The 25,845-nt window shown below is 44.4% G+C and overlaps 1 protein-coding gene across 1 annotated transcript; it reads left to right on the forward strand.

Annotated features, from left to right (window-relative positions):
* The first annotated feature begins 313 nt into the window (after window positions 1-313).
* LOC109871624 (sodium/potassium-transporting ATPase subunit alpha-2) lies at window positions 314-25,738 on the forward strand. Its single transcript, XM_031807316.1, has 24 exons — window positions 314-447; window positions 1,678-1,755; window positions 2,010-2,069; window positions 3,088-3,291; window positions 4,883-4,996; window positions 5,957-6,091; window positions 6,277-6,394; window positions 6,555-6,823; window positions 7,554-7,752; window positions 8,036-8,145; window positions 10,957-11,091; window positions 11,282-11,361; window positions 11,522-11,631; window positions 14,815-14,990; window positions 15,423-15,559; window positions 15,659-15,809; window positions 16,130-16,298; window positions 16,407-16,561; window positions 20,369-20,492; window positions 22,741-22,886; window positions 23,185-23,315; window positions 23,558-23,659; window positions 24,307-24,398; window positions 25,285-25,738. The coding sequence occupies exons 1-24, from the start codon at window positions 436-438 to the stop codon at window positions 25,311-25,313; spliced, it is 3,036 nt and encodes a 1,011-aa protein (XP_031663176.1). The 5' UTR covers window positions 314-435; the 3' UTR covers window positions 25,314-25,738.
* Window positions 25,739-25,845: the final 107 nt, after the last annotated feature.

A 25,845-nucleotide genomic window follows, 5' to 3' on the forward strand; every position in this document is an offset into this window, starting at 1 on the left:
TCCAATTTATTTTGAAAAGTCGTTGGATTATCTACTTCTTGATAGGGTTCTTCATGGTACATGGGAGGTTAATATTGTCGTTTGTTTGTTTGTTTGTTGTCACTGTTTCTTATTGTTTTCAGTGGCAATAGAGGTGCTAGCCTATGACAGCGCTCTTCTGGGTTGTTCCTGACAGAGGGGACAGCAGGTGCAGGTAACACCACAGAGCCCCCTCTGTGTACCCAGGGGCTGGGGTGGGGGTGCTAGTGCTGGGGAGGTTCAGGTTACCCTTACAGGAGACAAGAGGGGAGGTGAAGGAGAGGGAAGGGTGGGTGTCAGTCCCAGCCACCCAAAAAGTCATCCGCTTCTTTTCCACGTGTTAGACATCAGTCCCCTGTCTGTCAGGACGAAAGGTCTGCCCTTCACATTTCAACTTACAGTTGCAACACCGCAAGCATGGGGAAAGGGGTAAGTTCTCTTCACTTATTTATTCATGCATATAGAGGGGTATTTTCCTGTCCTTTATACCAGGGTCGGGGTCAATTAAATTTCAATTCAGAAAGTAAACTGAAATTGAAAAAAATCTCACACACAGAAGCATTGAGGAAAATTGGAATTGGAGTTTCAGTTTACTTCCTGAATTGACTGAATTGAAAAGGAATTTTTACACAAATACACAGTCCGTCATATGAATGTATGTATGGTTGAGTTGGGGTCAATTTATTGTCTAACACCAACACTCATGTCTCGTGTTGTAAAATGCCTGTAACTTTCCAAAAAATTCTGGTTGGAGGATTGTGGATTTCCTGTTTATTCCTGTATGATTACAGGAATCTTTCATCCAGGAAATCTAGAAAACCTGGGCATTTGGGAAAGTTAACAGAATTTTACAACCCTAGACATGTCACATACAGCCGCAGACATCATGGAAAATCTGAGCCGGTTTTCTAATCGTGTCTGCAGTGACGCCGGGCGCCGGCTCTATATGCCGTTGTGTTGAGGCATTTTGTGACCACATTGGATTGTAGGACCTAGATAACTAATACCATCAATATATTATCAAGATCTCTATTCACACATATTACAGAATTTCAGTTGTATAACCTGTTTCAATTCCAGCTGACTTTGTTTTCTATCAGGTGTTGGAGATGATCTGTTATAACATACAGTAGAGGAAACCGGGGAAATTGCTAAGTCAGGCACATTTCCTGCACTCCACCAACACTCTACTCTCAAACTCTTTTTGATTGCTTTTTCAATGTGTCGCTCTCTCACACACTCATTCTTTTGCTCTCTCGCTGTCGCTTTCACTCGTCCACACGTTCTGCTGGGAAAGAAAGAGTGACAGCAGCAGATGATTTCCATGAAGCTGCATTCTTCATCAGCGACTGTTCCAATCTGAACAACACACTCACTAATGTCAACTCAGACTTTCCATCGCCATATTTTCACAAAGTAACCAACACACAAATTAACCAACACGTAAAGTAACGATATCCTACTATACAGTAGTGAAATGTTTAAAAATATATATTTATGAACACGAATATATAATACTTCCATAGGGATCCTATAACTCATTATATATATGATTTCTACAGCATGCTATATGCAATGCCTATGTATACTGCTCCCTCTGTGTTTGGGAGGTTTGAGTTAAGGGCTTATGTTTGATGTGATAATCTCCTCATTCCTCAGAGTGGTGCCGAAAATGGAGGAGGAAAGAAGAAGAAGAAGGAGAGGGACTTGGAAGAGCTCAAGAAGGAGGTGTCCATGGTAAGAGCAACTGGCTGTCTGGGGTTGTGTCCCAAATGACACCCTATTATCTATGTAGTGTACAACTTTTGACCAGGTCCCACAGGGCTCTGGTCAATAATAGTGCACCAAATTAGCCTGGGTACCAAGAGTGCCATTTGGGACGCAGACAGGCTGTCACGTGTAAAGAACTCAGCGCAGTGCGTTTCATATTGAATAATGACCTTCTGGCTGTGGTTTATTTGAGTAAATCAGATTATTCTGTTCTTTCACAGGATGATCACAAGATATCATTAGACGATCTGGAAAGGCGCTACACAGTCGACTTGGCTCGGGTAACACACACACACACACACACACACACACACACACACACACACACACACACACACACACACACACACACACACACACACACACACACACACACACACACACACACACACACACACACACACAGCTGCCCTCCCTTCTGCTCTGCCGAGTCATTTTAATCTCCTAGCCCTGATCTAATCTCTACATAACTACTGCTTCTTGTCAGTGCTACACACACACAAACCCCCCAACTGTTACTTTGGTCCATGTTTGTCCATGTGGTCCAAGTTGAGTCCACAGGGTTCTCATCCCTGTCCCACATGGGAACCCCACATGGTATCTCCATTACTGGTGTTCAGTGGTATTACAGTGAATATCAGTGAAGTAATATAGGTCCCATATGGAGCGATGTCTATCTGTCTCATCTTTAATCCTACTGACTTTATCTCACACAGAACTAAAATGTTGTATAGTTGCCATATTAGAAATGGCCACCAGGGGGTGGTGGACAAAATCTGCAATGGTACTATACTGGCACTAAAATACTTCTCTTACATTTGACATTTTAGTCATTTAGTAGACACTCTTACAGGAGCAATTAGGGTTGAGTGCTTGCTCAAGGGCACATTGACACATTTCTCACCTAGTCGGCTCGGGGATTCGCTCTTAACCGCTAGGCTATCTGCCACCCTTCTTCAGACATGCCCTAGATGTGTGTGAAATGTGGTGCCTCTGTCACAAAAGGCAGAATCCCATGCTTTAGCTGCCCCACTACACACAACAACCAAAAGGGCCGTAGAAATGGAAAACATGATTTTGTTGTTGTGAGTGTGACTGTCTGATTTGCCTAGTTAAATAACTAGTCCCCGTAGTGAGGGTCTGTCTGCTGACGGACAGTGATTGTCTAAGTGACTGTGGAACATGTTGTGTAAAGTGTTGTATGTCTTGCAATGTAATATTTGTATGCCAGGAATGCCTGTAATATTGCCAAGCAAATGTCCCTATGGGACATTAAAGTATTCATTCATTGTCTTCCAGGGTTTGACCAATGCCAAGGCTCTGGAGGTGCTGGCCAGGGATGGGCCCAACGTGCTTACCCCCCCTCCCACCACGCCAGAGTGGGTGAAGTTCTGCCGTCAGCTGTTCGGGGGCTTCTCCTTGCTCCTCTGGATCGGTGCCATCCTCTGCTTCCTGGCCTACAGTATCCAAGTGGCCACTGAAGACGAGCCAGCCAATGACAACGTGAGAACCGCCTCAAGGCTAGCCTGTATAACATCTGTCATGTTCACTACACATTAACCAACCTGGTCCCAGATCTGTTTGTGCTGATTTCTTTTTATTTGATCAGGATCTCTTTTAGCCCACCAAGGGCTAGTCTTCCAAGAGTCTTTAAGAAATGTTTAAAAAAACATAAAGAAATGTAGAAAAATAACAAAAACAAAGTAAAAACACAAACACAGATCCACATTCCCATACCTTTGCATATTACGAGTTACACCTGCCAAGCCCCCAACCCTCACCCACCCACATACCTCATGTGCACATATTCATTTAAATTTAAATACAAGATCACATATTATAATAACCTCTTAGACCCATTCTAGTTGTTGATTAACGTGCTTTGTGAATTATTCTTCTAAAAAAACGATTTGACAAGATTTTCGAACTTTCTGGCAAAGAGCTCCAGAATTTTACTGCCCTGAAACTAAAAGCTATTTTAACTAGCTCTAAATTGGGTTTTGGTGGTCTATACGTGGCCTTGGTTCTGCTTCGTGTGTTACGAGAGTGTTTGTCTATGAGTATATCCAGTTTATCATATATAGTGGTTGGTCTTTCAGAGTGGTGAATTTTATGAAAAAGGGTTAGTTAGTATATTATTTTCTATCATTTCCTTGACAGTCAGCCATTCGAGTGCAGTATGCAATTCTACGGAGGGCCTCTCCTAACCATATTGCAGAACCATTCTGGTTGTCTTATTTTGCGCTATTTGCCGGCTCTTTAGGTCACCGACACTTGCATTACCCCGGATGACAGAGCAGTAGTTCATTTGACTATGGATGAGAGCTTCTGAGAGTTGTTTTAGAATTTGCTCTGGCATATATTTCGCAATCCTTCTGAGCATACAGGAGGTGCCAATGATTTTGTTGCAGAGGTGATGACCAAGAGAGACTGTCTAGCGGTACACCTAACAGCCTAGTCTCTGAAACCTCTGCGATGGTTGTCCCGCCAAATGTCAGCTGTGAGGAGGGTCGTTTGTTACTTCTCTCCTTTGTACATATTAGCATTGCCTTGGTTTCTTTGTTTTCAGCACTTATTTATTGTGGGTTATCCCATTTGACATGTTGGTCATGTCAGCTTTAAGAGCCTCTTTAAGCTGCCCTACAGAATTGCCTGATCCAAAAACAGTTGTGTCGTCAGCAAACATGGTTGCATAGAGTTGCCCAGTTATTAGCTAACACTGTCTATCATTATCATCATTGCCAACCTGGTTGCAAACACACTACATACAGTACATACAGTACACGAATAAAACAACCATCATCATCATCAACATCACTTTCACTCACAATTATGTTGATATACTGTATGCCATATACTGTAGCGCAACACCAATAACCTTCATCTGGTCATCTTGTTATCTCGTTCTCTCTCTCTCTCTCTCTCTCTCTCTCTCTCTCTCTCTATACAGCCCTCTTCCTCTCTCTTTCTCTACCCCATCACTCTCTCTCTCTCTCTCTCTCTATTTCTCTACCTCCCTCTCTCTCCCCCCCTCTCTCTCTACCTCCCTCTCTCTATCTCACTCCCTCTCTCCTCCCTCCCTCTCCCATAACAGTTGTACCTGGGAGTGGTTCTGTCAGCTGTGGTCATCATCACTGGCTGTTTCTCTTACTACCAAGAGGCCAAGAGCTCCCGCATTATGGACTCATTCAAGAACATGGTTCCTCAGGTGAGCTGAGCTGAGACAGCACAGTATATTGCTTTGTCTGCATCCCAAATGGCACCCTATGAGATGGCCCTATTCCCTTTATAGTACACAGTTGACCAGGGTCCTATTCCCTTTAAAGTGCACTACTTATTTAGTTTGTATTTTGTATTGTACTTTTTACCTCTTTTTCTCTCCAATTTCATTATATCCAATTGGTAGTTACAGTCTTATCGCATCGCTGCAACTCCCGTACGGACTTGGGAGAGGCGAAGGTCGAGAGCCATGCGTCCTCCAAAACACGACCCCGCCAAGCCACACTGCTTCTTGACACACTGCCCGCTTAGCCTGGAAGCCAGACGCACCAATGTATTGGAGGAAACACTGTACAGCTGGCGACCGAAGTCAGTGTGCATGTGCCAGGCCTCCACAAGGAGTCACTAGAGCGCGAGGGGACAAGGTCATCCCAGCCGGCCAAACACCTCCCCTAACCCGGATGATGCTGGGCCAATTGTGCGCCGCCTCATGGGTCTCCCAGTCGCGGCCGGGCTGCAACACAGCCCAGGATCGAACCCAGATCTGTAGTAACGTCTCTAGCACTGCGATGCAGTCCCTTAGACCGCTGCGCCACTCGAAAGGAAACTGCACTACTTTTGACCAAGCCCAGGGCCCTGGTAAAAGTAATGCACTCTATAGGGAATAGGGTGCCATTTGGTCATCTTAACAGTGTGTGAAGGCTATAATAGGCTTAAATCCCCTTGGAAATTCTTCCAATTCAAGTAATTTAATTTCCTTTGAGTGCCCCGAGTGGGCTTACACTGACTTGAGAAGCATAATAAGCTTATCCAACATAACACAACTAATAATTTGAGCCAACTTTGGATTTGCCAATGAACGTTTATCTAAAAAAGTTTCATTCTCCCCTTTCAACCGCCCCTTTGTCTCTCTCTTTCATCTCTCCTCTCTCTTATCCATCCCTGGCAGCAAGCCCTGGTGATCAGGGAGGGAGAGAAAATGACAATCAATGCAGAGCTTTTGGTGAGGGGAGACCTGGTGGAGATCAAAGGAGGAGACCGGATCCCTGCCGACCTCCGAGTTGTCTCCGCTGCTGGCTGCAAGGTGAGGAGAGGTCAGGGAGTCCAAGGGTCACTTTCTTACTATCTGTCCAGGTGGATTACTTAGTTGCTGTCTCTCTCTTTATCTCTCTCTCTCTCTTTATCTCTCTCTCTCTCTGTCTGTCTATGTCTGTCTGTCTGTATTTATTTCTGTCCAACTGGATAACTTTCCTCTGTCTGTGTGTGAAGGTGGATAACTCTTCTCTGACTGGGGAGTCAGAGCCTCAGACACGCACAACAGAGTTCACCCATGAAAACCCCCTGGAGACTCGAAACATCGCCTTCTTCTCCACCAACTGTGTGGAGGGTCAGTAGGACAAATCCTTTCCTATCTTTTTATTCATTTATTTTGATTTTACAAGGGAGACCTGACCTATTTCTCCTCCCTCTATCTACCCCATTCCATCCACTCATCCATCTTCAATGAATGAATTGCTTGTCCTTCCTTCCCTCCCTCCCTCCCTCAGGCACAGCCCATGGTGTAGTAGTAGGTACCGGTGACCATACAGTGATGGGCCGTATTGCCACCCTGGCCTCGGGGCTGGAGACAGGCCAGACTCCCATCAACATGGAGATTGAGCACTTCATCCACCTGATCACAGGCGTGGCTGTGTTCCTGGGGGTGTCCTTCTTCATCCTGGCCATCATCCTGGGGTACACCTGGCTGGAGGCTGTCATCTTCCTCATCGGCATCATCGTGGCCAATGTACCAGAGGGTCTGCTGGCTACCGTCACTGTGAGTGTGCCTTGAATGTCCCAGTCAGATTGGCCCATAGCCTAGGGGCAGTAGCCTATCTTGCGTGAGGCAGGTTAATGTGCTTGATGTTGAAGTACACCCCCTGGACAAGACGCTAGTCTGTCGCAGGGACCATCACTGTGAGTCCGACTACTATTGTAGTTGGTGAGTGAAATAGCAGTGGGCCAGATTCAATCCCGTACTGGCAGTGGTACATTTATGTGTGCTAGAGGCAGCGGCTTAGACCGCTAGGCACCCCAAGGCCACGGACTGGTATTGTGTATATGGGCCAAATTATAATTTAACATAGTCTCCATGCAAATCTCTTGCTAAATCTCATGATTTAAACCAAAGTCTATGAGAGTGTGCTCTGTAGTAGGATTTTCCATCCATCTATCCATCTTTGACCATTACTCTGTCGTTACTCAGGTTTTATTGTCACGTGTGCAATTACACTGAAATGCCTTTCTTGAAAACTCTTTTCCAACAATGCAATAATCAATGCCGGTAGTACTATAAAATAAGGTAAAGTAGAACAAAAAGGAACGAGAAATAGAAATAAGAAGAACATGAGAAAGTAATTGAGCTTCATACAGGGACAGTTCCAGGGTCAATATGCAGGGATACTGGAGTGGTAGGGGTAGATATGTATAGGGGTAAGAGGACTCGGTAATGTCCATTTCCTCTCCTCTACCCCCACACTCCCTCCCTCCCTCCCTCTGTCTCTCAGGTTTGTCTCACCCTCACTGCCAAGCGCATGGCCAAGAAGAACTGCCTGGTCAAGAATCTGGAAGCTGTGGAGACCCTGGGTTCTACCTCCACCATCTGTTCCGACAAGACAGGGACCCTGACCCAGAACCGCATGACCGTGGCCCACATGTGGTTTGACAACATGATCCATGAGGCCGACACTACGGAGGACCAGTCTGGTGAGACCACCCACAGACATCGTCTGTCCCTTCTACATTCAACCAGACCCCTTGAATTAGTTTGCTTCTCTGCTGTGTTAAATGAGCTTTGATGTAAGAATTTAGAATAGAGATACTATACTGTGTGCTATACAATATACTGAAAAAAGATACAAATTCAACTCAGTCACATTGTCTATTGTCTAGTGGAATCTTCCCACTGGAATTTATGGAAAATCTGTGAATTCTGGAAAAAAATGAATCATACCTCTGCAAGTCTGAAGCATCTCCTGTGTTCCTTCAGGTGCCACCTTTGACAAGAGCTCAGCTACATGGCACTCTCTGTCTCACGTGGCTGGACTCTGCAACCGCGCTGAGTTCAAAGCTGGGCAGGATAACTTCCCCATCCTCAAGGTAGGGGATGGCCACTATACACCCACACCGGTAGGTGCTGATGACGGGAGGAGGTCTTCTAGTAATGACTGGAATGGAATGGTTGAAACAGTCCGTTGTCCAATTTAAAGTGCCCCAATGACCCACACCAATGCGGCTAATGTCCACACACCTGGCCACGTTGAATCTAACAACACAAAACCCTTTCCTCCAAACTGTTACAGTAGCAATACTACAGTTTACTATCTAATACTACAGTACTTACTATATAGTTCTATAGTATACTGCAGAATAGTATACTACATACTGTAGTATCCCTCAATTATGTGTAGTACTTAATATAGAATGTTGTAGTATACTGTAGAATACAATAGTAAATATTAAAGTAATGTCCACAAAAACACTTGTCTGTAAAAACACTACACTTTTTAAACTATAGTAAATACTACAGTATTTAATTTGCATAAACCATGTCCATTGCCCTCCCCCATATCACAATTTGTGCCACCCATAAGTGAGAAATCTACATGCCAAATATAACCATATATTGTGCTCCCTACATGTTAGGGTCTGAACCCCAGCCCGACCTCCTTACAGGCTATGGAAAATGTGCCCTTTTAGTATTTCTACAGTAGGTGTTCTGAAGGAGAAGCCGCAACTTCTATGTCAAAGATAATCAAACAAAAACACTATAGTAAATGCTAAAGTAATTCCCACAAAAACACTACAGTAAATAATACAGTATACTACAATCTGCAAAAACACTACTTTAATTACGATAGGATATACTACAGTTTTCATTTACTACAGTATTTACACTATAGTTAACTGTAAATACTACAGTATACTCAAATCAAATCAAATCAAATCAAATTTTATTTGTCACATACACATGGTTAGCAGATGTAAATGCGAGTGTAGCGAAATGCTTGTGCTTCTAGTTCCGACAATGCAGTAATAACCAACAAGTAATCTAACTAACAATTCCAAAACTACTGTCTTATACACAGTGTAAGGGGATAAAGAATATGTACATAAGGATATATGAATGAGTGATGGTACAGAGCAGCATAGGCAAGATACAGTAGATGATATCGAGTACAGTATATACATATGAGATGAGTATGTAAACAAAGTGGCATAGTTAAAGTGGCTAGTGATACATGTATTACATAAGGATGCAGTCGATGATATAGAGTACAGAATATACGTATGCATATGAGATGAATAATGTAGGGTAAGTAACATTATATAAGGTAGCATTGTTTAAAGTGGCTAGTGATATATTTACATCATTTCCTATCAATTCCCATTATTAAAGTGGCTGGAGTTGAGTCAGTGTCATTGTCAGTGTGTTGGCAGCAGCCACTCAATGTTAGTGGTGGCTGTTTAACAGTCTGATGGCCTTGAGATAGAAGCTGTTTTTCAGTCTCTCGGTCCCAGCTTTGATGCACCTGTACTGACCTCGCCTTCTGGATGATAGCGGGGTGAACAGGCAGTGGCTCGGGTGGTTGATGTCCTTGATGATCTTTATGGCCTTCCTGTAACATCGGGTGGTGTAGGTGTCCTGGAGGGCAGGTAGTTTGCCCCCGGTGATGCGTTGTGCAGACCTCACTACCCTCTGGAGAGCCTTACGGTTGAGGGCGGAGCAGTTGCCGTACCAGGCGGTGATACAGCCCGACAGGATGCTCTCGATTGTGCATCTGTAGAAGTTTGTGAGTGCTTTTGGTGACAAGACGAATTTCTTCAGCCTCCTGAGGTTGAAGAGGCGCTGCTGCGCCTTCTTCACGATGCTGTCTGTGTGAGTGGACCAATTCAGTTTGTCTGTGATGTGTATGCCGAGGAACTTAAAACTTGCTACCCTCTCCACTACTGTTCCATCGATGTGGATAGGGGGGTGTTCCCTCTGCTGTTTCCTGAAGTCCACAATCATCTCCTTAGTTTTGTTGACATTGAGTGTAAGGTTATTTTCCTGACACCACACTCCGAGGGCCCTCACCTCCTCCCTGTAGGCCGTCTCGTCGTTGTTGGTAATCAAGCCTACCACTGTTGTGTCGTCCGCAAACTTGATGATTGAGTTGGAGGCGTTAACACGTTCAAATGTTTTACTCACCTCGGCTGCAGTGAAGGAGAGACCGCATGTTTTCGTTGCAGGCCGTGTCAGTGGCACTGTATTGTCCTCAAAGCGGGCAAAAAAGTTATTTAGTCTGCCTGGGAGCAAGACATCCTGGTCCGTGACTGGGCTGGATTTCTTCCTGTAATCCATGATTGACTGTAGACCCTGCCACATGCCTCTTGTGTCTGGGCCGTTGAATTGAGATTCTACTTTGTCTCTGTACTGACGCTTAGCTTGTTTGATAGCCTTGCGGAGGGAATAGCTGCACTGTTTGAATTCGGTCATGTTACCAGACACCTTGCCCTGATTAAAAGCAGTGGTTCGCGCCTTCAGTTCCACACGAATGCTGCCATCAATCCACGGTTTCTGGTTAGGGAATGTTTTAATCGTTGCTATGGGAATGACATCTTCAACGCACGTTCTAATGAACTCGCACACCGAATCAGCGTATTCGTCAATATTGTTATCTGACGCAATACAAAACATGTCCCAGTCCACGTGATGGAAGCAGTCTTGGAAGCAGTGTACTACAGTAAATACTACATTAAAGCCCGCAAAAACACTACAGTGAACACTATAGTATTTATACCATTGTATGCTATAGTATTTTTTTATGTGGGTAGTCACATCCTAAACCAATTTTCAGTCAGCAACCCATTCTGACAATGTGAATAGACCGTCTCCTGCTGACTGCTTGATGTTGTGTTGTTTCGTAGAGGGACACTGCTGGCGACGCATCAGAGTCTGCGCTGTTGAAATGTATCGAGCTCTCCTGTGGGTGTGTCCGCTCTATGAGAAACAGATACCCCAAGGTGGGAGAGATTCCCTTCAACTCGACCAACAAGTACCAGGTATACAATTACCCCTTCAACGTGGACATACACAACACAAAATATACAGCATAGACCCAACTGCATAAACAAAAAAAACATCCCAATCCATAATTCTTTTGAACCACCAGAACCACTAAAAACGCCACTGACACAAGAGAAAACATGTATATACTATATATACTTTTGTCTTCTACCCACCTTCTGAAAGCTTTCCATTCATGAACATGAAGACAATGAAAATGGCCACCTACTCGTTATGAAGGGAGCACCTGAGAGAATACTGGACAGGTATTTATTTACATCAAAACGGTGTCTCCCTCAATAGGTAAATACGATGGAGTCACATAAGCCATTATGTAAAAAGATACATAGACGTGCCCTCTAAATACATCTCTCACTGATTGACCACGAAAGGTGAATAAATCCTACGTGTTTGTGCATCTCTTAGGTGTAGCACCATCATGATCCACGGTCAGGAGGTTCCAATGGATGCCAACTGGAACGAAGCTTTCCAGAGTGCCTACATGGAGCTGGGAGGGCTGGGAGAGAGAGTTCTAGGTACGTACGTATAAAGAGTGCCATCTGAGACTCAACTATCTCCAGACCACACTGGCCGTTGTCTGTGCCCTTCCTTTATGTGTCCCCTCTCAATCTGCATCTCCCTATCTGTTCCCTGCATCTTTCCTGTCATAGACACTCAAAAAAATACAAAGCAGATTTAATTTATTTTTTAATTTGTTTAATTTCACCTTTATTTAACCAGGTAGGCTAGTTGAGAACAAGTTCTCATTTACAACTGCGACCTGGCCAAGATAAAGCATAGCAGTGTGAACAGACAACAACACAGAGTTACACATGGAGTAAACAATAAACAAGTCAATAGCACAGAAGATGAAAAAATACGAAAAAAAAGAGTCTATGAGGCATGAGGAGGTAGGCGAATAATTACAATTTAGCAGATTAACACTGGAGTGATAAATGATCTGATGGTCATGGCTGGGCTATTTACCGATGGACTTTGTACAGCTGCAGCGATCGGTTAGCTGCTCAGATAGCAGATGTTTAAAGTTGGTGAGGGAGATAAAAGTCTCCAACTTCAACGATTTTTGCAATTCGTTCCAGTCACAGGCAGCAGAGAACTGGAAGGAAAGGCGGCCAAATGAGGTGTTGGCTTTAGGGATGATCAGTGAGATACACCTGCTGGAGCGCGTGCTACGGGTGGGTGTTGCCATCGTGACCAGTGAACTGAGATAAGGCGGAGCTTTACCTAGCATGGACTTGTAGATGACCTGGAACCAGTAGGTCTTGCGATGAATATGTAGCGAGGGCCAGCCGACTACAGCATACAGGTCGCAGTGGTGGGTGGTATAAGGTGCTTTAGTAACAAAACGGATGGCACTGTGATAAACTAGAAATAGGAGTTGCGACAATAGTAGTTTCAGTAGTAGAGGGTCCAGATTGTCAAGCCCAGCTGATTTGTACGGGTCCAGGTTTTGCAGCTCTTTCAGAACATCTGCTATCTGGATTTGGGTAAAGGTGAAGCTGGGGAGGCTTGGGCGAGTAGCTGCGGGGGGGCGGAGCTGTTGGCCGAGGTTGGAGTAGCCAGGAGGAAGGCATGGCCAGCCGTTGAGAAATGCTTGTTGAAGTTTTCGATTATCATGGAGGTGCTCTTGTTCTCCATGGACTTTACAGTGTCCCAGAACTTTTTGGAGTTAGAGCTACAGGATGCAAATTTCTGCTTGAAAAAGCTGGCCTTTGCTTTCCTGACTGACTGCGTGTATTGGTTCCTGACTTCCCTGAACAGTTGCATATCGCGGGGACTATTCGATGCTATTGCAGTCCGCCACGGGATGTTTTTGTGCTGGTCGAGGGCAATCAGGTCTGGAGTACACCAAGGGCTATATCTGTTCTTAGTTCTGCATTTTTTGAACCGAGCATGCTTATCTAAGATGGTGAGGAAGTTACTTTTAAAGAATGACCAGGCATTCTCAACTGACGGGATGAGGTCAATATCCTTCCAGGATACCCGGGCCAGGTCGATTAGAAAGGCCTGCTCGCAGAAGTGTTTTAGGGAGCGTTTGACAGTGATTAGGGGTGGTCATTTGACTGCGGACCTGTAGTGGTTAAAGGCAATGAGGCACTGATCGCTGAGGCACTGATCGCTGAGATCCTGATTGAAGACAGCGGAGGTGTATTTGGAGGGCCAGTTGGTCAGGATAACGTCTACGAGGGGGCCCTTGTATACAGATTTAGGGTTGTACCTGGTGGGTTCCTTGATGATTTGTGTGAGATTGAGGGCATCTAGCTTAGATTGTTTTACTGCCGGGGTGTTAAGCATATCCCAGTTTAGGTCACCTAACAGAACAAACTCTGAAGCTAGATGGGGGGCGATCAATTTACAAATGGTGTCCAGGCCACAGCTGGGAGCTGAGGGGGGTCGATAGCAGGCGGCAACAGCGGGAGACTTACAGTGGGGCAAAAAAGTTTTTAGTCAGCCACCAATTGTGCAAGTTCTCCCACTTAAAAAGATAAGAGAGGCCTGTAATTTTCATCATAGGTATACTTCAACTAGCAGATTTCTGAGCGTGGTAGAGTATATTCAGGGCATAATGCGCAGACAGGGGTATGGTGGGGTGCGGGTACAGTGGAGGTAAGCCCAGGCACTGGGTGATGATAAGAGAGGTTGTATCTCTGAACATGCTGGTTGTAATGGGTGAGGTCACCGCATGTGTGGGAGGTGGGACAAAGGAGGTATCAGAGGTATGAAGAGTGGAACTAGGGGCTCCATTGTAAACTAAAACAATGATAACTAACAAGAACAACATTATACAAGGCATATTGACATTTGAGAGAGACATACAGCGAGGCATAAAGTAATCGCAGGTGTTGATTGGGAGAGCTAGCTAGGTGAGACAACAACAGCTAATCAGCTAACACAACAACAGCAGGTAAAATGGCGATGACTAGGCAGAGAGGGTCAGATTAACTACACACAGAGTCTGAGTTCGTGGCTGGGGCCGACAGATAAAAAATAAATAAACAGAATGGAGTACCGTGATTAATGGACAGTCCAGCAGGCATCAGCTATGTAGCCAAGTCATCATAGTGTCCAGGGGGCAGCAGTAGATGGAACAGGGAAGCCGCCACTACGCTAGCGACACAGCGTTTAAAGTTAGTAGCAAGGGGCTAGTAGGAGCGTCTGCTCCGACGGAGGCCGGTTGAAGGCACAGTGGATGGAGTATTCGTCGGCAGACCAGTAGTGGTGGTGCGGCGGGTCGCCGTGTCGACAGAGAATCCAAGCCAGATGGCGAAAGAGGTATTGTAGAATTTAGTTTGCTAGCCGGGAGATGCGCCTGACTCACGGCTAACTGGTGCTAGCTTCGTGGCAGTGGCGTTAGCCACCATAGCCAATCGGTAGCAGTGGTGATCCGGTGCCAAGGTCCAGAGTTTACAGCAAGGATCCGGTGGAGTATTGGGCTCTAGCCGTGTATGAGTGGGGTTCGGGTGAACAGCTGAGTAGGCCGGGAGGTAGGCCTCAGGGATAGCTTCGGTACTGGATGCCACGGTGAGTGCAAGCTAGCTGTGAGCTAGATAGCTGCAGGCTGTGAGCTAGCTAGCTGGAAGCTAGCTGTGAAGATCAGAAGTAGTGGTCCAGTGATTATGGCAGGAATCCGGCGTTGTTGTGGAGAGACAGTCCGATATTTGAACCTTGATATTTAATAAAAAGTCTCTCTCCCTCAGGGTTCTGTCACTTGCCACTGTCTCCGGCCCAGTTCCCTCGGGGGTTCACCTTCGACTGTGAAGATGTCAACTTCCCTACGGAAGGACTGTGTTTCGTGGGCCTCATGTCCATGATTGACCCTCCCCGCGCTGCCGTGCCCGACGCTGTGGGGAAGTGCCGCTCTGCTGGGATTAAGGTGAGTGGCATCATCAACCAAGAAAGGTCGCAAAATTCCAGTAACTTTCCCAAAATTCCCAGGTTTTCCAGAAATCCCGGTACATTCCCGGAATAAGCAGGAAATCTGGGAATTCTTTTACCGTGATTTCTGGAAAACCTGGGAATTTTGGGGAAGTTACTGGAATTTTGCAACCCTACAACCAATTAACCAATCAGCCAACACATCCAAACTTGTCTCATTGGGCCCAATCAGAATGATAGGTTGACACATACATGGACATGATAAATGAGAAAAACAGAAAGCAAAAAAGATGGCAAATTGTATAAGTTAGCACAGGCACGAATGTCATAAATGAGGAAAACAGAGCAAAAAACAACAACAGATTGTTGTATGTGGTGACAGGTAACGATGACATATGGTGTGCTTATAGTTGTGATGATGTGCTATTAGGTTATCATGGTGACAGGCGACCATCCAATCACTGCTAAAGCCATCGCTAAAGGTGTGGGCATCATCTCCGAGGGCAACGAGACTGTGGAGGATATCGCTGAAAGGCTGAATATTCCACTGAGCCAAGTCAACCCCAGGTGTGTGTGTGCACATGCGTGTGCGTGCCTGTGTGTGTGCATCTGTGTGTGAGCGCTCACGTGTGACTTTGTCGGCTTGTACCTGTGTCTCGCTCCCAGGGATGCCAAGGCCTGTGTGGTGCACGGGGGGGACCTGAAGGACATGAGCGCAGAATACTTGGATGACCTGCTCAGGAACCACACTGAGATAGTGTTCGCCCGCACCTCACCTCAGCAGAAACTCATCATCGTAGAGGGCTGCCAGAGAACGGTGAAAGGACGCCTGTGTGCGTGTGTGCATGTGTTTGAATGCGTGAATGCGAGCGTGTGTATTTGTGTGTGTGTATGTGTGTGTGTGTTTGAGTCACTCTATAATTAAAGCATGGTTTGGAGTTAGAAATACTGAATCTATTCTTCTGTTCAGAGTTTGATATTGGGGGGCTATTATTCTGTAGAAAAGTTTTTGATGGGAAAATGGCTCCAAAATTGACAGAGGCGAAAAAACATGAAACGCTGCATTTATCTCCAATTCACAGCTGTTATTCAACTAAAATGTTTCTTATTTCATGATCCTTTGTTCTCTTGTTCTAGGGGGCAATTGTTGCGGTTACTGGGGACGGAGTGAACGACTCACCTGCCCTGAAGAAGGCTGATATCGGGGTTGCCATGGGGATCGCTGGGTCTGACGTCTCCAAGCAGGCTGCTGACATGATCCTCCTGGACGACAACTTCGCCTCTATCGTCACAGGAGTGGAGGAAGGTAAGGAAGGAAGGAAGGAAGAAAGAGGAAGAGAGAAGAAAAAAAAGTGAAAAAAATTGAAATACTGTGAGTCAATCAATTTATCTGTTCTTCTTCAATCCCAAACAGGCCGTCTGATCTTTGATAATTTGAAAAAGTCCATTGCCTACACTCTGACCAGTAACATTCCAGAGATCAGCCCCTTCCTCCTCTTCATCATTGCCAGTATTCCCCTGCCTCTGGGCACTGTCACCATCCTCTGTATCGATCTGGGAACTGACATGGTGAGGACCTACCATGCTGACTGGAAAAGGAAAACCCGCACTGAAACAGCCTTAGGGGTGGTTGCCCGGACACAGATGAATCCTTAGTCCTGGACTAAAAAGCAATGTAGAATCTCAATTGAAAGTGCTTTTTAGTCCAGGATCAGTTTTACTGCTGGTTGTGACTGTGAGTGTCGAGGAGGATAGACATGATGAGTCAACATGGCCAGTCATAGAATTAAGAATTGACATGCTGGACTCAATAGTTCATCATCAAAAGTCTTTGTGTGCAGGGTTTAAAAGGCATCGAAACTGTGAAAGTAAAACCCACACTCACTGAAATAGTTGTAGTGTTATTTCGCAGCAGCAGAAGAGATCAAACAAACTGACAGCTGAAGAACATTACAACTATTTCAGCAAATTCTCTGTTCTATGACTGGCCATGTTGACTCATCATATCTCTACTCCTTGACAGTCACAACCAGCCATGCTCTTAGCTTGATCATACACTACCTTACAATCTATTACTCATCACTGCCCTGCCCTGGGTCAGGATGAAAGCTGCTAAATCCACCAAACCAAACTGGATTTGTATCCACTCTGCTGTGTGGATTCTGGTCTCACAATAGTCTATTTCCCACCTTAACTCACTCACATTGCCCTGTTGTTGCCTTGCTGGCAGGATTGGGTAGGTTACTTTCTAAATGTAATCCATTACAGTTACTAGTTACATGTCCAACATTGTAATCAGCAATGTAACTTTTGGATTACCCAAACTCAGTAACGGAATCTGATTACATTCAGTTACTTTTAGATTACTTTCTCCATAAGAGACATCAGAAGATGACAAAAATGTATGTTACCAATTGAACGACATCTATTGCAGGATAAATCAATGTTAAAGTTTACATAGCTGGCCATTACTTTATGGGTTGGTAATGTAGGCTTCTTCTAACCCATCGCTCTCTATTACATATAATAATACAGTTACATTTTCTCTTTACATTAAAAACCAAAGTCTATCAGAATTCCAGTCATTCCAATAAACGTTATACCCCTTGATCTTCAAGAATAGGACTTATGGTATAAGTACAAGTATAAATTAGCCATATTGTTTTACCTGAGCGTGACCCCAAAACTAAGGACTTATTAGCCAGTCCTACTCTGTTGTTTAGGATTTTTCTGTCATGGAGGACTGATTGGACTCATTGATTGTATTATTAAGTCCAAAAATGGATGTATTAACTACAGATTGCCCCTTTGCCCTTAAAGGTGTGTGAGTTTGAGCATGCTTCCATTAGGCCTATGGATTATTATTATATTGTGCAATAAAAGCCCTGCTTTTAGTCCGTAGGCTGGGATCCGCACTATGCAGCTGTTGCAAGAGCACATTTTTCACTGGCTGTCCACTGGTTTCAAAAACAATGATTGGTAGGCAGCTTAAACTTCTTGAATTCAACCATTATTGGGTTCAAATACACATTTAGATTTGTGAACAGCCATCCAAAACAACCACAATCCGTGAGGCGCAAATAGCTAAATGAGAGAGCAGCAGTGTGATTCACATCAATGCGCTATGTAGATATCAATAATAAGTGATATCCGTATTGCCGTAGACTACACCACTGCTGTCATCCTTACCTCCAAGAGTTTATTCAAATTGGATCATCTTTGGATGCTGACAGCAGTTGCACCATTGGAAGACATAGCTTGGACTATAGTTTACAAAAGCCTATTCCTGCGATCCATCAAACACATTTGGTGTGTCATCATAATGGTCTGTGGTCAGACATCATGTGGTCAGACTCACTCAGGTGGAACAAATTTAAACTTGTGCCTTTTTTCAATGCTGATTTGAATGTCACTGAGAAAACAGAGAAGTGTCAATATTTATTTTTCTCACAAACATCCTTTCTCAATTTAAAAGTAATCGTTGAAGTAATCATCTAGTTTTTCAAAAGTATCTGTAATCTGATTACAATATTTATGCTGGTAACGGAACGGATTACAGTTACTGTTTTTTGTAATCCCTTACATGTAATCCGTTACTCCCCAACCCTATTTACTGGTAAAACCTTCAACCAATAGTCAGGGCTTTTTTATTATGGAACCTACCCAGCAAACATGACCCCATTGGCCTCATGTGAATATTCAGTGGGCAAGGTGGGCATGGGCTAGCCTACACTAAGCCCACACCAGCCCAACACGGGCTAGCCCACACCAAGTCCAGCACGGGCTAGCCCATACCAAGTCCAACAGCAGCTAGCCCACACCAAGCCCAGCACAGGCTAGCCCATACCAAGCCCAGCACAGGCTAGCCCATACCAAGTCCAACAGCAGCTAGCCCACACCAAGTCCAGCACGGGCTAGCCCATACCAAGTCCAACAGCAGCTAGCCCACACCGAGTCCAGCACAGGCTAGCCCATACCAAGTCCAACAGCAGCTAGCCCACACCAAGTCCAGCACGGGCTAGCCCATACCAAGTCCAACAGCAGCTAGCCCACACCAAGCCCAGCACAGGCTAGCCCATACCAAGTCCAACAGCAGCTAGCCCACACCAAGCCCAGCACAGGCTAGCCCACACCAAGTCCAACAGCAGCTAGCCCACACCAAGTCCAGCACGGGCTAGCCCATGCCAAGCCCAGCACGGGCTAGCCCACACCAAGCCCAGCACAGGCTAGCCCATACCAAGTCCAACAGCAGCTAGCCCACACCAAGCCCAGCACAGGCTAGCCCATACCAAGTCCAACAGCAGCTAGCCCACACCGAGTCCAGCACGGGCTAGCCCATACCAAGTCCAACAGCAGCTAGCCCACACCAAGTCCAGCACGGGCTAGCCCATGCCAAGCCCAGCACGGGCTAGCCCACACCAAGCCCAGCACAGGCTAGCCCATACCAAGTCCAACAGCAGCTAGCCCACACCAAGCCCAGCACAGGCTAGCCCATACCAAGTCCAACAGCAGCTAGCCCACACCGAGTCCAGCACGGGCTAGCCCATACCAAGTCCAACAGCAGCTAGCCCACACCAAGTCCAGCACAGGCTAGCCCATACCAAGTCCAACAGCAGCTAGCCCACACCAAGTCCAGCACGGGCTAGCCCCCGCCAAGTACAGCACAGGCTAGCCCACACCAAGTCCAGCACGGGCTAGCCCACACCAAGTCCAACACAGAATAGCCCACACCAAGTCCAGCACGGGCTAGCCCACACCAAGTCCAGCACAGAATAGCCCACACCAAGTACAGCACGGGCTAGCCCATGCCAAGTACAGTACAGCACACACCAAGTCCAGCACAGGCTAGCCCACACCAAGTCCAGCACAGGATAGCCCACACCAAGTCCAACTAGAGGCGGCGCTCATTCAAATATTTGGGGGTGTGGTTTGCACATAGTTATTTTGGTGCAACCGTTACTGAGTGTCACTACAGTTTAAGGGTTCTGTTGTGTGATGCCCAAATATTGATGATCTTGTACAATGCCAATGATGACATCTGTAAAAATACTTAAATATGTGATATATGAGAAACTTGTCTTTCTGATGCAATGTATCACATTTCTTAAATACCTGTAAGGCTTGTAAAGTATGCACTTTATGCATTGAATTGAAAGTGTCACAATTAAATTATAAATAAATAAATTGTGCATCGGCCCATTATGGGCAGCCTACACAGGGCCAATATTTTAGCCCGCATTGGGCTAAAATCGTGTAAATGTGAGCTTGTTTACTGGGTATAGCTTTATCACATTGTTCTGTCTGTCATACACTCTCACACTCCTCTCTGTCTCTTTCTCTCCGTCTCTCTTTCTCTCCTCTCCCGTCTGCGTCCAGGTTCCTGCTATCTCATTGGCCTACGAGACGGCTGAGAGTGACATCATGAAGCGTCAGCCCCGGTGCCCAAAGACGGACAAGCTGGTGAACGACAGACTGATCAGCATGGCCTACGGACAGATAGGTCAGAATACATCCTCTACTTGCAAGCTCATCCATGGATCTGTGTCCCAAATGGCACCCTATCACGGCCCCTGGTCAAAAGTAGTGCACTATATAGGGAATTGTGTCTGTCCACAATATGATAAAATGACATAAAACACACACATCAACGGTGGTACTCAAATCTACACAAATACTATGATGTAGTGCAGGGCTGCCCAACCCTCATCCTGGAGATCTACCTTCCTGTGGGTGTTCAGTCCAACCCTAATTTAACACACCTGATTCTACTTATTAGCTTCTCAACAAGACCTTACCTAGCTGAATCAGATACGTTAAATTAGGGTTGGAGTGAAAACCTACAGGACAGTAGATCTCCAGGAAGAGAGTCGGGCAGCGCTGATGTAGTGTAACAAAGGATTTTGTATGCGTCCCAAATGGCACCCTATTCCCTATATGGGACCTGGTCGAAAATAATGCACTAGATAGTGAATAGGGTGCCATTTGAGACGTGCAGATTGCCTTTTTACCCTCTGTTATTCATTGCAGTTATTGAAAGTTACACTGGGTGTACAAAATATTAGGAACACCTTCCTAATATCGAGTTGCTCCCCTTTTTGCCCTGAGAACAGCCTCAATTCGTCAGGACATGGACTCTACAAGATGTCGAAAGCGATACACAGGAATGCTGACCCATGTTGACTCCAATGCTTCCCACAGTTGTATCATGTTGGCTGGATGTCCTTTGGGTGGTGGACCATTCTTGATACACACAGGAAACTGTTGAGTGTGAAAATCCCAGCAGCGTTGCAGTTATTGATACACTCAAACCGGTGCGCCTGGCACATACTACCATACCCTGTTCAAAGTCACTTAAACCTTTTGTCTTACCCATTCACAAGGCTTAAAAAATCCTTCTTTAACATTTCTAGGGCAGGCGTTCCACTAGCGGAACCCCTGCACAACATTCCGCTGAAAAGGCAGCACACAAAATTCAAAAATATTTTTTAGAAATATGTAACTTTCACACATTAACAAGTCCAATACAGCAAATGAAAGATAAACATCTTGTTAATCTACCCATCGTGTCCCATTTAAAAAATGCTTTACAGCGAAAGCACAACATATGATTATGTTAGGTCACAAAAAGCAGAAATATAGATAAAATGAATCACTAACCTTTGATGATTTTCATCAGATAACACTCATAGGACATCATGTTACACAATACATTTATGCTTTGTTCGATAATGTGCATATTTATATCCAAAAATCTCAGTTTAAACAGACTCAGTTATTCACAGAATTAAAGATAAACTTCTCCTTAATGCAACCGCTGTGTCAGATTTCAAAAAAACTCAGAACCCAAAACAGCCAGAGGAATATCCGCCGTTTTGGAGTCAACAGAAGTTAGAAACAACACCATAAATATTCACTTACCTTAGATGATCTTCATCTGAAGGCACTCCCAGGACTCCCAGTTCGACAATAAATTACTAATTTGTTCCATAAAGTTCCATAAAGTCCATAATTTATGTCCAAATAGCCACTTGTTGTTAGCGTGTTCAGCCCAGTAATCCATCTTCATGAGGCGCAGGCACTTCGTCCAGACAAAAACTCAAAAAGTTCCATTACAGTCCTTTAGAAACATGAATCAATCTTTAGGACGTTTTTTAACATAAAACATCAATAATGTTCCAACCAGAGAATTCCTTTGTCTGAAGAAAAGCACTGAGAGGTAACTCTGTCGGGAGCGCGCATCATGAGACCAAAGCACTCTGCCAGACCACTGACTCAAAGAGGTCTCATGAGCCCCTCTTTTATAGTAGAATCCTCATTCAAGTTTCTAAAGACAGTTGACATCTAGTGGAAGCCGTAGGAAGTGCAACTTTATCCATATCTCAATGTGTATTCGGTAGGCCAAGCTTTGAAAAACTACAAATCTCAGATGTTCACTTCCTAGTTGGAGTTTTCTCAGGTTTTTGCCTGCCATATGAGTTCTGTTATACTCACAGACATCATTGAAACAGTTTTAGAAACTTCAGAGTGTTTTCCATCCAATATTACTACTCTGGGACAGAGTAGGAGGCAGTTCACTCTGGGCACGCTATTCAACCAAAAGAGTCTTAATCTGTCTTCTCCCCTTCATCTACGCTGATTGAGGTGGATTTAACAAGCGACATCAATAAAGGATCATAGCTGGTCAGTCTATGTCATGTTTTGTACACTCAGTGTATATTGTGCTGATGGACTTGTCTCTCTCTCTCCAGGTATGATCCAGGCCATAGCAGGTTTCTTCACCTACTTTGTGATCCTGGCTGAGAATGGTTTCTGGCCAGGGACCCTCCTTGGCATCCGTCTGAACTGGGATGACCGTGCTAACAACGAGGTGGAAGACAGCTATGGACAGCAGTGGGTGAGAATGAGAGGTTTTAACACACATAACACATACAGATTGGAGCAAATGGTTAAAGGTCCATGCAGTCAGTAGCTATATTTTAAGCAGAGCCACCACAAGTTACTACAACAGTTAATTTTTTTAGTAAACTTGCACACCTTGTTGTACTACCAGGTGCATGGAGCATTTGGATGCTACCAACAATTCAATGGATCTAAATTGTTGGAAGCATCAAAATGACCTGTGTGCTGGAGTTTTTCCTTTTCTTGACCACGACAGGTTTAAGACGTGTAGTAAGACGTGTTTCCTTTTGCAGACCTATGAGCAGCGAAAGGTAATTGAGTTCACCTGTCATACCTCGTTCTTTGCGAGCATCGTGGTGGTGCAATGGGCTGATCTGGTTATCTGCAAGACCAGGAGGAACTCTGTCTTCCAGCAGGGCATGAAGTAAGTGGAAAAGGATGCGTCTCAAATGACACCCTAATCCCCCATAAAATGCACTACTCTTGACCAGGGCCCATATGACTCTGGTCAAAAGTAGTGCACTATATAGGGAATAGGGTGCCATTTGGGAGACACCCAATGAAAGAGAGGATGTTTTACTTTGTATAAGTAGAAGGCCTATGTATATGGTCCCCTTGTCGTACTCTTTCCTGTATTCACATGTGCCATCCCCATTTCCTTAACAGGAATCGTATCCTGATCTTTGGCCTGTTTGCTGAGACTGCTCTGGCTGCCTTCCTGTCCTACTGCCCAGGAATGGACATCGCCCTCCGCATGTACCCCTTGAAGTCAGTACTAGACAACATATTCTCTAACCTACCCTAAAAACAATGACATCATATCCCCAACACCCCCGTTTTCATTCTACCCCAAAACTACTAAGTCCCTCATGCGCCTTTCTCATATCACACTTTCTCCACAGACATGGATTTGACAATGTACCACACACGTCTCCACTCTATAATCCCCAGCCTCAACACCTCCAAAACATGTCCCACAAATGTTCTAGTCACACCCTCATCACATCCTCGTATCACCCCAATGATTCGGAGGGTGAATCTGCATGGATTTTCAACCTGGACTTCTTACAATATGTTATGAATTGCAATTTGTACAATATGTTACCAATTCCAATTTCTTGTGGCTAATGTTAACTAGGTGCCTAACGTTAGCTAGGCATTATGGTAAGGGGTTAAGGTTAGTTTTAAGGTTAGGAGATAGGTTAAAGGGTTAAGGTTAGGGTTATGGGAAGGGTTAGCTAACATGCTAAGTAATTGCAAAGTATCTAAAAAGTAGTAAGTATGCTAATGTTGTCCTGGATTTGCGTTTACTATGTTACGTCTAGTCTATGAGACCAGGCTGGATTATTTTATGAGCTACACCAACTACCCTTCCCTTGTTTCGCTTACTCTCTCTCTCTTTCACACTCCTTCAGGGTCTCCTGGTGGTTCTGTGCCCTCCCATACAGTGTACTCATCTTCATCTATGATGAGATCCGCAAGCTCATCATCAGGAGGTGTCCTGGAGGTGGGTGACATAGAGTAACAGAGTGACACATAGGTGATAAAAAAGCAGTGGTGTAAAGTATTTAAGTAAAAATACTTTAAAGTACTACATTTTGGGGGGGTATCTGTACTTTGCTTTATTACATTCCTATTGAAATTAAACTACTTTTTACTCCATACAATTTCCCTGGCACCTAAAGTACTCGTTACATTTTGAATGCTTAGCAGGACAGGAAAATGGTCCAATTCATGCTCTTATCAAGAGAACCTCCCTGGTCATCCCTACTGCCGCTGATCTGGCAGACTCACGAAACACACATGCTTCATTTGTAAATGATGTCTGAGTGTGCCCTTGGCTCTCCGTAAATACATAAAAAAAGAAAATGGTGCCGTCTGGTTTACTTAATATAAGGAATTTGAAATTATTTATCCTTTATCTTTTGATATTTAAGTACATTTTACCAATTGCTTTTTATTTTTATACTTAAGTATACGTAAAACCAAATACCTTGAGACTTTTACTCAAGTAGTATTTTACTGGGTGATTTTCACTTTTGCTTAAATCATTTTTTATCAAGGTATCTTTTACTCAAGTATGACAATTGGGTCCTTTTTCCACCACTGATTAAAAAAAAGACTTAGGGTGACATAGAATATGTGACACAGAAGATGCTGGTTGTCTGTCACTGAGACAAAAATATTGAAAAAAGTGAATTTATCGTGACAGTTAATCGCTCATGTTAATTAGTCATGTTAATAATCAGATTGATGTGCTGGGGATCAGCGAGTCACTGAGTTAAAAGGGCCTTTTCATATTGAATCACAGATGAAGAGATAATGGGACATAATGACGTTGTCTAATATAGTCATAATCGTGTCTGACTGTTCCCTTTCTTTCTGTTTTATAGGTTGGGTGGAACAGGAGACTTATTATTAACATTCAGAAAATTATTATTGTGAGTTTGAATTTCTGTCAGTCTGTGTTCATGAAAGGGGAAAGGGGGGTTTTCTAATCAGTTGTACAACTGAATGCATTCAACTGAAATGTGTCTTCTGCAATTTAACCCAAACCCCTCTGAATGAGTGAGTATATTTGTGTATGCAAGGTCTAGCTAAGCAAAGAACATAGCTTTTGTGTGCACAACAAAAATACCTTACAAATTGAATTTTGTCTTTGAAAGTGATTAACAATGGGTGGTCATCTGCCGTTTTTAAAATAAGCCTAAATCACCACGGTTAGTGTGTGTTTGTTTGTCTACCAGGCAATTGGCGTAATATTGCATGGATCAGTTTATCAGTACACAATGCTGGTTCTCATAGAGAATTCTGCTGCAAATAAACTTGTAATTGTGATTTGACATTTCTGAGTTTTCCAGATGACAATTATTGTACTAGAAGGATTTTCCAAACCCAAATGTCAACCTAACAAGATGTTGCAACATGCCTGTACCATACCAATGCACCCTGAA

Source organism: Oncorhynchus kisutch, linkage group LG27 (genome assembly GCF_002021735.2).
Source record: "Oncorhynchus kisutch isolate 150728-3 linkage group LG27, Okis_V2, whole genome shotgun sequence".
NCBI classification, from domain to species: domain Eukaryota; kingdom Metazoa; phylum Chordata; class Actinopteri; order Salmoniformes; family Salmonidae; genus Oncorhynchus; species Oncorhynchus kisutch.